This window comes from Geospiza fortis, unplaced genomic scaffold, assembly GCF_000277835.1.
Source record: "Geospiza fortis unplaced genomic scaffold, GeoFor_1.0 scaffold57, whole genome shotgun sequence".
Lineage (NCBI taxonomy): Eukaryota > Metazoa > Chordata > Aves > Passeriformes > Thraupidae > Geospiza > Geospiza fortis.
In genome coordinates this window covers 389437-401507 of record NW_005054561.1, presented here as the reverse complement: position 1 = coordinate 401507, position 12071 = coordinate 389437, and the positions used below count along the sequence as shown (strand labels likewise).

At 49.4% G+C, this 12071-nt stretch overlaps 1 protein-coding gene across 1 annotated transcript; it reads right to left on the bottom strand.

The window, feature by feature from the left end:
- Nucleotides 1-8218: 8218 nt before the first annotated feature.
- LOC102033023 (perilipin-3-like) lies at nucleotides 8219-11787 on the bottom strand. Its single transcript, XM_031064154.1, has 8 exons — nucleotides 11728-11787; nucleotides 11622-11640; nucleotides 10769-10936; nucleotides 10395-10481; nucleotides 9816-10043; nucleotides 9029-9228; nucleotides 8768-8896; nucleotides 8219-8677 (listed from the first exon to the last, which is right to left on the bottom strand). The coding sequence occupies exons 1-8, from the start codon at nucleotides 11785-11787 to the stop codon at nucleotides 8219-8221; spliced, it is 1350 nt and encodes a 449-aa protein (XP_030920014.1).
- Between the last annotated feature and the right edge of the window lie 284 nt (nucleotides 11788-12071).

Genomic DNA, 12071 nt, shown 5'->3' with positions numbered 1-12071 from the left:
GATACACTTTGAGATTCTGAAAAACTCCAGCAGAGTTTCTCTCCACGGGATTTCTCAGAGGAACAGCAGCTGCCTTTTCCTCCACTGGATCTCCAGAGGAAGACTACATCCTTCTCTACAGATCTTCCTTACTCCAACAGAACCACCCCTGACACTGCAGGAGGGCTGAGCCACATTTCCAATTGGACTGTCACCAACACCCTGACCCACAGCCTGTCAGGTTGGGTTCTGACCCTGTCAGTGTTGTTCTAGTGGACTGCATTGTTTATTTTATTCTTTGTTTTCTTCCCTATTAAAGAACTGTTATTTCCTGCTCCCATATCTTTGCCTGAGTGCCCCTTAATCTAAAATTATAGCAATTCGGAGGGGTGGGGAGGGTTTACATTCTCCATTTCAGGGGAGGCTCCTGCCTTCCTTAGCAGACTCCTGTCTTTCCAAACCAAGACAACGACACTCACAGCTGAGATGTTTAAGGCAAAAAAGCCACGTTTATTTCCAGACCTCGATATTTATAGAATTCCAAAAGCGACTATGGAATGGAGGATGAAATTGCCACTTCTCCAACCACACTGGTCAAACCAACAGTCCATCAATTCTCTCCTCCTCCAGAAAGGAATGCAAACCAATCATTATTTACATGAAAAGTGTGTGAGAAACTCCATTACAAAAATGTAACATCAGAAGCCTCAGAAGAACTTCAGAAGAACAGGGTGACACAGGTGTGTGAGGACACCACCCTGCAGGATGGTCCAGGCAGGAAATATTTTGGGGTTCCCTTGCAGAGGAGTGGGGTTTTCTCCAACATTCCCTTGCCAAAGGGCAGAGATGGTGTTTTGCCTTGCACTGAGACACCTTGATAAGTGACAACTTGATAAGAGACACATGCAGTACCCTTAAAATAACTGTACAAAAGAAATTTCCAGTCCCTTCCATCTGCTCTTCCTCTCCTGCTCTCCAGTTTTCTGCACTTTTCCCCAGGTGAGCCCATCCCAGTCCAGCATTCCCTGCTCCCTCAGACTCCCTGAATTCTCACCTTTCATCCCAATCCATTCTGGGGGATTTTCCACTGGTTTTCCATCCAGCCTCTCACCTGCTCTCTGGCTGTTCCCAGCCCTCCTGGTGGCTCCTCCTCCATGTCTCTTTGCTTTCCCACTCCACCTCAAACTTCTCCCCCAACCTTCCCAGCTGTTTCTGTCCCAGATAATCTCCTTTAACAGCCCCCACGGCACAGCCAGGCAGGACTCTATCACCAGCTGGGGGCTCTGTACAAATCACAAACAGGACAGGACTGCTGTGGAACGTGCCTTGAGCTGTTTTATTTTCCAGCATCAGTCTCATTCCATGGTTATGACAATGGGAAGATGCCACCAGCTCACATCCCAGGCAGCAGACCCAGAACTTAATGTTACAACTTACTTTATAAGTTTTTTGACCAATCACACAAAGCAAAAGCACATTGACAGTAGTTCCATCCAACCACTATAAGCACAGGTACCTTTGGTTAAACAATGCTTGCTTATTTCAAATACAATACCTGCTTGTAAGCCTTAAAGCACAATGCACAGAGCTCCATTATTAAGCTTCAAACTTCCTAATATCTCACTAGATAAACTTTTCTGTAGCTTAGACAGTTATTTTCGACAAGTGTTAATATACAGACCATTGTTCTATTTGTCCTTACTTTCTACTTTTTACATAATTTTTCTGCTGACCAATCTCATGGCTGCTGCTTAGCTCTAATCACAGTTCTGCTGTCTCTGAGGCTTGCCTTTTGCAGCTTTCCCAAAACCCTCCGATTTTGTGGATTCCCACAGACTCTGTGCCTCCTGCATCAAACTCCTGCCACTGTGAAGCAAGCTTAACAAAAACACGAATTAAAAAGTGAAATGCATGCAGAGAATGGCACAACCCCAGCCATTTCAGCATCCAGCAGGTCACTCACCCCCTGGATCACCTCCCCTCCACCTCAACTGCTGGAGAAGCCAAAGCCATTTCTGGATCTGAGTAAATACAGGAATCAGAGGCACTCCAGGAAGTCCATGCTGCAAATTAACTGCTCCTACAAATGGATTTTCCTTCTCACAGGGGCAGCAGCAGTGGCCAGAGGCAGCAGGGCAGGGCTGTGCTCTGTACCCACAGCAGCAGCTGGGCCCTGTTCCTGCAGCCAGGGGCAGCCCAGCAGGGATCAGGGCAGCAGCCTGTCAGTGCTGCAGGCACCAGGGCCTTCAACAAGCCCTGCCAAGATCGTTTGAGCTGTCACAAGCTCACACTCACTTTGTAAGGCAGTCTGAAGCAGATTTATTGACCCCCACACCGCAAGGAACAGAGGGAAGGGAAGGGAAGGGAAGGGAAGCCCAAAGTCCAGCTCCAAATTCTGCCAGGACCTGCCACAAGCATCTGAACAGGGGAAGAGCTGAATGTTTCCAGCAGCAAATATTCTGGCTGGAAAAGCACTGGAATGCTTCACCAGGTGTCCTAGGGTGACGTTATGATGCTTGTATCCCCATCTGTGTGTTCTGTTTATGCTGGATATTATGTTCTGTGCCTTCAAGACTGGCTCTGAAGAGTGAAAGTTTTGTTTTGGTTTCTTATCAGCTGCTCCCCCATGACTGGTGGGACACACAGACGAGGCAGTACATGGTGCTGCTTTGGCTTTTTGCTTTGCTCTTGCTTTTTGCTCCTGCTCATTAGTTAGTTTAGCTAAGCAGTCCGAATTTTCCCTGGACTATTTTTCTTTCCCTTTCTTGGAACCCCTCGAGCCTGCTCTGGACTGGGCCCCTTTGTGGCCTAGCGGGGCCTACTCTGGGCAGCAGCCAGAGGGACTGAGAACAGAGCGACCACCCCCAGAGAGACTTTCTGAATTTGTCATCTTTTCCAGAGCAGTGACAGAGTGGTGTCACCCGGTATTGTTCATTCTGTGTGCTGGGGGTGCTGTGCCTGTTAAATAAACAGGTTCTTTCCACTTTTCTCTGAGGAATCCTTCCCAAACCAGTTGTGGGCAGGGGCTGTGTGGGTTTGCATTCTGGAGGGGCCCCTTTGGAGCGTTTCTCCCAAGTTTGCCCTAAACTGGGACAAAATTTGGGGTCCCAGTCCACAGGGCACTGCAAAGGGATGGCCCTGCAAGCACCTGTGGCCTCTCACACAAACCTGTGTTCTCTGGGGCTCCCAAACCCACTCTGATCTCACGTGGCCACTGCAGGCTGCCACAATCCAGCTCAGAGAGCCTCCAGGGTTCCCTCCCGTGACAGCGGTCACAAGGGTTCTTGGATGAGGCAAGAGACGAGAATGTTGACTTTATGTTCAGAAGGCTTGATTTATTATTTTATGATATATAAATATTACATTATAGCTATACTAAAGAGAAAAGGAAAGGTTTCCTCAGAAGCTAGCTAAGCTAAGAATAGAATAGAAAAGAATGATAACAAAAGCAGCTGGCTCGGACAGAGAGCGAGAGCCAGCTCTGCCGTGACTGGTCACTGAATCAAAACATCTACACGAGACCAATCACGGACTCACTTGTTGCATCCCACAGCAGCAGATAACTATTGTTTACATTCTGTTTCTGAGGCCTCAGCTTCTCAGAAGGGAAAATCCTAAAGAAAAGGATTTTCACAAAATATGTCTGCGACACCCTCCAGTGCCCTGAACTCTTGGCTTCCTCTAATACAAGAGAAGATGCAGTAGGACAGGGAGGGGAGAGGGGAGGAAAGCACAGAACCAAGTGAGACCCAGCAGAACAAAGCCCTGCCTGCCCACATCAGCCACCAGAGCACGGCCCACAATCGGATTTTGCTCCCACACTGACCAGCCACAGCAGCTTCAACCCATCCCATTCCAAATTAATGCCTATAAGCTCTGAACATCTTGAATTTTATGGGAATAAATCACACATGACCCCATTTTCTTCATGATGGAAAAAGCCCCTTTTTTATTCACATAACTCATTTTTATCCAGTTTTACAGATCTTATGTGACTCCCATTGGTCAGAAGCTTTTTTGCCAATTATTAGTCAGTAACAAGTTGTTATTTTGTATTAATTGGTCACTCAAACCCCGGGTTTACATGCAGGAAAAGTTGTTTGTGAGAGATGTTTTTACATCATTAGATAGAAAAATGAAAACTACTTTATACAGGTGCTGGTTGTTTTTCACCCAGGAATAGATTGTTCTGTTAATGAACTGCTCACACCAGGATTGCTTTCGCATGGGAACTTGCAAAGGACTACCTTGACAAGGCCAGCCACTGATTCCAGGAGAGCAGGCTTGATTTGATGATTTCTTTATGATTTTTCTACTTTATTGCAACAAATTTTCCAAGCACAAGACCTCGAGGTGACCCAGAAATTGGAACCCAACAGCTCCTGGCTGGGCAGGGCCTCAGCTCCCCAAGCAGCCCTTCAGGGAGGCCTCAAACCTGTTTTATACTCGGTATATTTACAGCAAGTAATAACACAGCTCTGGAAAAGGGAGGACAATATCCAGGAGTGACAGAAAACATGGAAGGGAGAAGGGGAAATCAAGCTCCTTGAAGCAGCTACAGAGCTTTTGCCTTCCAGCACTTCCTGAGAGCTTCCCTTTCCCAATCTATTGCCTTAAAGCTGCTTGGGAAACTTTCCTTAATCCATTCCCTCTACCAGGTAGGAAAACATCGAAATAACTTGGTTAATGGCTCCTGATTTCAGTCATAAGAATTGTCAGCCCAAGAGGCCCCCACCCAACAGCAGCACATTCAATCCCTGACCCACAGCTCAGGCTTTTGAGCAGAGAACAGCAGGGAGGGAAGGAAGAACAGCATCAGGACATGAATGTGTGAATGAAATTAATTAAAATGTTACAAAAGCTGGCAGAGGGATGTGGTGGCACCCACCAAAAGTGGAACAAGAAGCCCCTGTGAGTGCATTTAAAGTTTAAATCAGCCCAGAAGTGGGCTGGCACAGGGGAGGGTGAGACAATCACCAGGACAATAATTAGCAGGATTAAGGAACACTGCAGCATTCCCCAAGGCTGCTGGGAGCAGAGGAGGTGCCTCAAGGCACAGCTTCCCTGCCAAGGTGTTTGCTTGGGGTTGTCACATCACCAGCACATTTCTCATTTCTGTCCAAAACTCCTCAAAATAAGCATGGAGAATCACCCGAGCTTGGAGATGATGAAGAACAACCTGGATGCTTTCCCAGAGCTCAGAGGAGCTTCTGCCTTAAACACTGCAGGAAGCCAGTCCATTCATCATTCTCAACTTCTTCCCACCTTCATCCCCTGCTGTTTCTGCAGCATGGATGAGAGCAGATCAAATTTAAAAGTCAAACTCTTCCCACATGCAGCTGCTCAGAGTTCTCCCTTCTAGTCTGGTGTAAGAAGTCTCCCTGGCTCCCTGGATCTTTGGATGTTAAACAGTAAAATGAGGAGAGGCTGCTATTCCTCAAACTCTGCTTGAGAAGCCTCCTCTTTTCAAATTCAAGCAGAGCTTTAGGAGCTGCCACAGGAAGGGCCTTTCAGCCTGTGGCAGCATTTCTGCTACAGTCTCTGTAGCCTTTCTGGAGGCTTTTTTAGATTTACAGGTGCTGGGCTGTTCATCACCAGCTCCAGCACAGGGAGATTCCAGCCACACACAGCACTGGAGTTCCCAGAGGGTCCCATGAGCTGTGGGCTCAGGCAGCCAGGAGTGTTCTCAGTAAATAGATTTAATGCCCATGCAAGAACACATCCCTCTGATCCATGGGCAGGAGCAGCAGGATTTGCTGGCTAAGCACTCTGTTAGCACAGCTCAGATGTGCTGCACTGACAGATCAATATCAAGTGTGGGAATGCCCAGCTATTCCTTAAAATTCCCTTTATTATCAGGTAAATTTAAATTGCAGGCATTCCTAGGTGGTAAGGGGCAACTTTGCTATTGAGAGGAATGACAGATTTGTCTTTAAACAAGCTGTGGGTCTGCTGGTAGATAAAACCAGCACTGGGAAATAAAAGAAACAATGGGAAGGATTCCACTGATTGATTAATGGAAAAAGATATTTGCCTTTACAAATAAACTTTAGGTTTGCTGATAAATGAAATTAAACATTGCAGGATGAAAGAAACAATGGGGAAAACCCCTAAATTCCATAAGAATTAAAAATTAAAAGGGAGGGTTATACATTGGAGGGAAATCTTCAGTATCAGGCAATTTGGGAACTCTGAACCTCTCAAGTACCTCAGCCAATGGGGAAAGAGAGAAGGGAAATGTGGCTGGGAAATTGGGATAAAAAGGAGGCTGAGTCCTCCAAAAACTGGAGAGATCCCAGGGGAATGCCCCATGGCCTCTCCCTTTATTGGAATAAAGGAAAAGGACTCCTCTGTCTCCTTTTTGGACATAAACCTCTGATGTTTGTGGATTAAATTCCCTAACACTATGAAGAAGACAGCACCCAGATTATTTCCCACCAAGCAGCAAGACTAGCTCCAATATCCCCAATTCCCACTTCCCAAATCCAGCAGGAGTTACAGGAGACAGAACTGCTGAGCTTTTTTCCAGAGAGAATTCCCTGTGCAGCTGAGAGCTCATAGTGCAGGGATGACCCCTGCAATTCCTCTCTCACATCTCAGCATCACCTCAGCCTGGCAACTTAAACTGCCTGATCATTTTGCCTTTAGCACAAACTGGTTGCTACAGGAGGAAGACCCTTGTCTGGTACATGCTGAGCTCAGGGAATCAGGATCCAAATTCCTCCATGAGGGGGTTGTGTTCCATGAAGGAATAATTGCTGCCCACACGCTGCTGCTTCAGCACAAAGCCTTTACACACAGGGCTGAGGATGAGGAGTGCTGCTGGAAAAGTGGTCACTTCTGTGTGAGAGAGGAGCAACTTCCACCTCTTCTCTCACCGTGATATTTTCTGAAAAATCCCTTCACCAGGATTTCTTCTCCTGGGAAGATGAGAAGCCTCAGCCTCTCCATGTTTTGCTGCCCTGGAATGTGGCCTGGAGATTGTTTATCCAAACATGTGAATTGTTTTTTTTTATTAATGACCAATCACAGTCCAGCTGTGTCAGATTCTGAGGGGTCAGTCACAAGTTTTTAATATTCATTTTTGTAAACAAATGTATCCTTTCTCTTTCTTTTTAGCCTTCTGATGTATCCTTTCTCTTTCTTTTTAGCACAGTTTTAGTATAGTATAGTAAAAGACAACAAATATAATATAATAAATATAACATTAATAAAAATTATAAAAATATAGTAAAATAAAAATAAATATATCAGGCTTCTGAAAACTTGGAGACAGATTCTCATCTCTCACCTTCTCCTGGAGACCCTCACAAACACCACACTCTTCAAGCCTGCATTCACTACCCACAAAGAAAGCCCCATCCCCAGCCCCTGTCTCTGACTGTCATGAAACAACTTTAATTATCTTTATATAAAAAAATAACTCTGGAAGAAGCAGTACTCACATGAGAGCAGATTCTACTTCTGGTCTCGAAGACAGAGGGATGCAAAGCCAGGAGCAGAGCTTTTCCTCCCTGCAGACAGAGGGATGGGAAGCCAGGAGCAGAGTTTTCCTCTCAAAGTCCCACAGGCACCTGGTCCATCCCACAGCCCTTCCTGGCCAGTCTGAAGGCATTGGGCTGTTCCAAAAGGAGCTGGACATGGCACTGGCAGAGTCTGAGCTCCCCAGAAACCCTGTGCTGGCAGCAGGTGTCTGTCACGCACAGCCTGGTGCCCCCACCAGTGAGGCCACAGCTCCCCCACCCCCCCAAACCAACCTGCTCCAGGCAGCAGCAGGGACATGCAGGAGAAGAATTTGGCCTTGGAGGAGCAATGCCAAGGGATGCCACAGGGCTCTGACAGCTCTCCCAAGCACAAGGCAGTGCCAGCAGGGCATGTATTTGCCTCCAGGCTTGGGAGAGAGAAGGAATTACAACCTCCCAGGAGATGCCAAGTGCTCACCAGCACTCACCAGTGCTCACCCAGAACAGGATCAGTGCTGTGATCCTTCCTGTACAGCTCACTGCTCTTCCTCCATCCCTGAGTGGAATTCCAGCAAGGAAGACGTGGAAGAGCACAGCTCACACCCACTGAGCAATCCTCCCAGTCTTTGTCCCAGAGAGACCAGAGACAGGGTTTTGTATGCAGCAGTTTTATTTTAAGCAGTTATCACCCAGTACAAGCAGCTTTTAGGAAGACAATTCTTTACACTTTCCACTTACTGAGGGTTTAACACCAACAGCCATTAATGTTTTATCCTTTACATGGGGTTGCTGGAGGTTTCCAGGTGCCCAGCCAGTGCTGCCCCTGCCTCCTCCTCCTCCTCCTGGGAGGACTGATCCTGTTCCTCCTCCTGGGAGGATTCATCCTCCTCCTCCTCCTCCTCCCTGGGGGAGAAGGGTCCCACTAGCCAGGACAGAGGAGTGTTGTTCTTCAGGTAATCCAGCAGCTCCTCCATGTACTCCGGGATCACAGCCAGCTCCCTCTGGCTCTGGGTCAGGACACTGCTGGACAAGTCCTGGAAGGAGTGTGCCTCTGAGAAAGCAGCATGCAGCTCCCTGATGGCATGCAGAGCCTGCTGCAGCTCGTCCTGCAGGCTGCAGGGAAGGTCCTGCAGGCTGCAGGGAAGGTCCTGCACAGCAGCCACCACCCCCGAGCAGGAGAGCTGCAGCTGCTGGCTGATCCTGCAGGCCATCAGCAGTGTCAGACGCTCCATCTCCTGGGGGGGAAGGCAGGACACCATCAGGAATAAGTCACTCAGAAATCCAGGGGATGCCCAGAGCCCTTGGCCTCCCTCCCCAGGAGGTACCTCAGGCTCTGCAGGGCTTTCAGCTCCACTCTCTTTGAGATACTTCCTACTCCAGTCCAGCCTCATCTGGTGTAGTTTCTCCTGCCCCTCCTGAAGTTTTTGATTAAATTCTTGCTTGAACGCCTCAACCTGTGGCAGGGGAAGAGCAGAGAGCCAGGACAGACAGCTCAGCTGGGGAACTGCAAAGCTCCTCAGCACAGCAATGAGCTGAGACAACACCAGGGCTTTGGTGCCCTCCTCCCAGGGCTGGGCTTCACCTACCAGCTCGATGATGCCGTGGAGCTGTGCCAGGGCCCCCTGCATGCCCTGCCAGAGCTGCTGGATCCTGGCTGTGGAGCGCAGCTGTGCCAAGAGACGCAGATCCTCAGGGAGAGAGGTCGGGTACACAAAGTACCGTCCGTGCCGCCACTGCTGCTCCAGGGGCAGAGCTGCCGTGCCCTCCTCACACACTGCCAGCTGGGCTGGGGACACAGTGCCAGGGTCACAGGGGCACAGCAACAGGCTCAGCACACCCCAGACTAGCAGCCAGGCACCCTCCAGTGAGGCACAGAGCAGCTGGGGCTGCCCCTGGATCCCTGAAGTGTCCAAGGACAGGCTAGACAGGGCTTGGAGCAGCCTGGGACAGTGGAAGGTGTCCCTGCCATGGTGAGATGTCACAGACATATTTTATGAAAAATCCTTTTGCTAGGACTTTTTTCTCCTGAGAAGCTGAGAGGTCTCAGAAATGAAATGTAAACAATGATTATCTGCTGCTGTGGAATGCAACAGGTGCATCTGTGATTGGTCTCATGTGGTTGTTTGTAATTAATGGCCAATCACAGTCCAGCTGTGACGGTGTTCACAGGGGTCCCAGGATGAGGGAAGAGATGAGGATCTGACTCCATGTTTCAGAAGGCTTGAATTATTATTTTATGATATATATTATATTAAAACAATGCTAAAAGAATAGAAGAAAGGATTTCATCAGAAGGGTGGCTAAGAATAGAAAAGCAAGAACAATAACAAAAGCTTGTGTCTCGGACAGAGAGTCCGAGCCAGCTGGGCTTACCTAGCTCCTCATTTCCAGTGGGGAGAGAGCCACCTTCTGCTGTCCCCAGCACAGCCTCTGCTCCAAGGACACCCATCTGTGCCACTGCAGGCCCCAGACCGGTCACTGCAGGTGTGGCTGTCCCCTCGCTGCCCTGCAGGGTGTCCCTGGTGACATCCAGCACTCTGCTGCTCACAGCCTCCTTCACCTCAGCCCCTCTGGATGACAGCAGCTCCTTTGTGCCAGAGAGAATGTGGGGAACAGGGGGAATGGCAGGTGATGGAGTGGGTTGTGTCTCTCACTGAAATTCTGAACTGCACCAAGAGGGCAAATAGCACGGTGTCAGTTCAGTGTTTACTCAGGTGTGGGAGCCTACATCTTCTTTCCACTTTCCACTTACTGCATGCCATTATTGTTTTATCCTTTACATGGGGGTGCTGGAGGTTTCCAGGTGCTCAGCTCCTGCTGGCCCTGCCTCCTCCTCCTCCTGGGAGGATTGATCCTGATTCTCCTCCTCCTCCCTGGGGGAGAAGGGTCCTAGCTTAGAAATCCCACAAGAACCAAGCCCCTCTGCCTGCCAGGGACAGCAGAGAATAACTCTTACCTGTTCCGCTGGCTTTGGAAGGAGTGGCATCTTCTCCCCCAGTTCATCCAAACCCTTGGCAGCATATTCACTCACTGCAGTGACTGAGGAGAGAACCAAAAAAAGTGTCAAAATTTGGTTTTCTGCAGCTTCACCTCAAGTTCCACCCTGCAAAAATCAGTTTTAGGAAAACCAGCATCAGAGTCAATCCCTGACTCTCCCTCACACTGCTGGGATCAGGGCCCAGCTTTAGCCTGATTTACAAGCCATGGGTTGTCCTTGCACTATGGCAATGGGGAGGTGCATTTCCCCACCCCAGGACTCCTCCCAGGTGCGGAAGGAGCCCAGAGAGCCCATCCCAGGCAGGGCCTGCCCTTCCCCAGGGATTTACCGTGGGGCTGCACACAGCTGGCCATGGCCTGGGTCACATTCTGCGCTCCCTTCTCTGCAGCATCACACACAGAGCTCAGGCAGGGGTGGCTCTCCTTGCTGGAGGGATCAGCTGCAGAAACCACCTCACAGGCAGAGCTCACCAGGCTCAGATTGGCCATCTCCTGCACTGCAGCCTGGAAGAGCAAAGAAAAGTGCAGCCATGAAGCTCCAAACGTGGCCCTGAGGAGTTCTGCCCTGAAATTCCCTCTTTGGGAGGAATTGTCACCAAATCACCTGGCCTGGCTGAGGGAGAAACTCTTGCCTTGCTCACACATCTAATTAAATCCATAATTCAGTCGTGACATGAGCTGGGGAGATTTGGCATGAATGATTGACCACCTCAGGAAAGTTTGCCTCGAGCGCAAAGAACAACCAAGTTTGGGGCAACCTCAGTCCTTCTGCCATGTACCCATCTCCAGTTCACCTGGAATGGTTATTTGACAAGGCAATATTCCAAGAAAAGCTCCACCAGGCAGGACTGAGTTGGTTTTAAGCTGACAGACTTGGTCACAGGAGCAGAGCAAGAGCAGCAGGTCTCAGGGAGGCTGAAACACTGCAGTCTTTCCATGGAGCCAGGATCCTGGGTTAGAGAAACATCGTTCCCAGCCCAGAACCAGCTAATTTTGCTGAGCCTAAGAGGCTACAGGGACTTCAGGCCCACATCTTTGTCTGTGTTGTCTCCCAGAAGCTGCAGGGCACAGCCTGAGCAGAGGAAACCCCCATTGTTGGGGGCTCAGCTCCCCTCAGCCACAGCAGGGCCACCTCCTCACTCTGCACCCCAGAGCTGCCACTCCACATCCCACAGGGAGCACCAACCTCCTGCTCCTCCTCCTCCTTCTCCAGGGAGCTCTGGGCAACCTCCTCCTTCTCCAGGGAGCTCTGGGCAACCTCCTCCTTCTCCAGGGAGCTCTGGGCAACCTCCTCCTTCTCCAGGGAGCTCTGGGCAACCTCCTCCTCGTGGGGCACAGCAGAGGCCATGGCAGCTGCAATGCAAGGAACACCCAGGCTTTAGGGAAACATCCCCCTTCAAGGGGACACATCCCTCAAGGGTCATAAAAGAGAGAAATCCCTTTCAGGAATTCAGGGAAAACCCCAAAACAGCCTCATAGGAGGGGGTCTGTGCCACTTGCAAATCCACCCAATTTCAAGTTTAAGTTCCAGGTGGTTTGTGATAATTAAAGGAACAAGGAGAGCATTCTTTCACAGAACTCACAGAATCACTGGGTTGGAAGAGACCTTCAAGATCATCGAGTCCAACCCAG

What these genes read in the sequence shown, in the direction of transcription:
- LOC102033023 (XM_031064154.1), bottom strand. Translation starts at nt 11,787, where the DNA reads ATGGCCTCTGCTGTGCCCCACGAGGAGGAGGTTGCCCAGAGCTCCCTG. An exon ending in AAAGCCAGCGGAACAGGTAA is followed by an intron (nt 10,044 to 10,394) that starts GAGTTATTCTCT and finishes TTCCCCACATTC; the next exon opens with TCTCTGGCACAAAGGAGCTG. An exon ending in TCCACGGCATCATCGAGCTG is followed by an intron (nt 8,897 to 9,028) that starts GTAGGTGAAGCC and finishes CCCCTGCCACAG; the next exon opens with GTTGAGGCGTTCAAGCAAGA.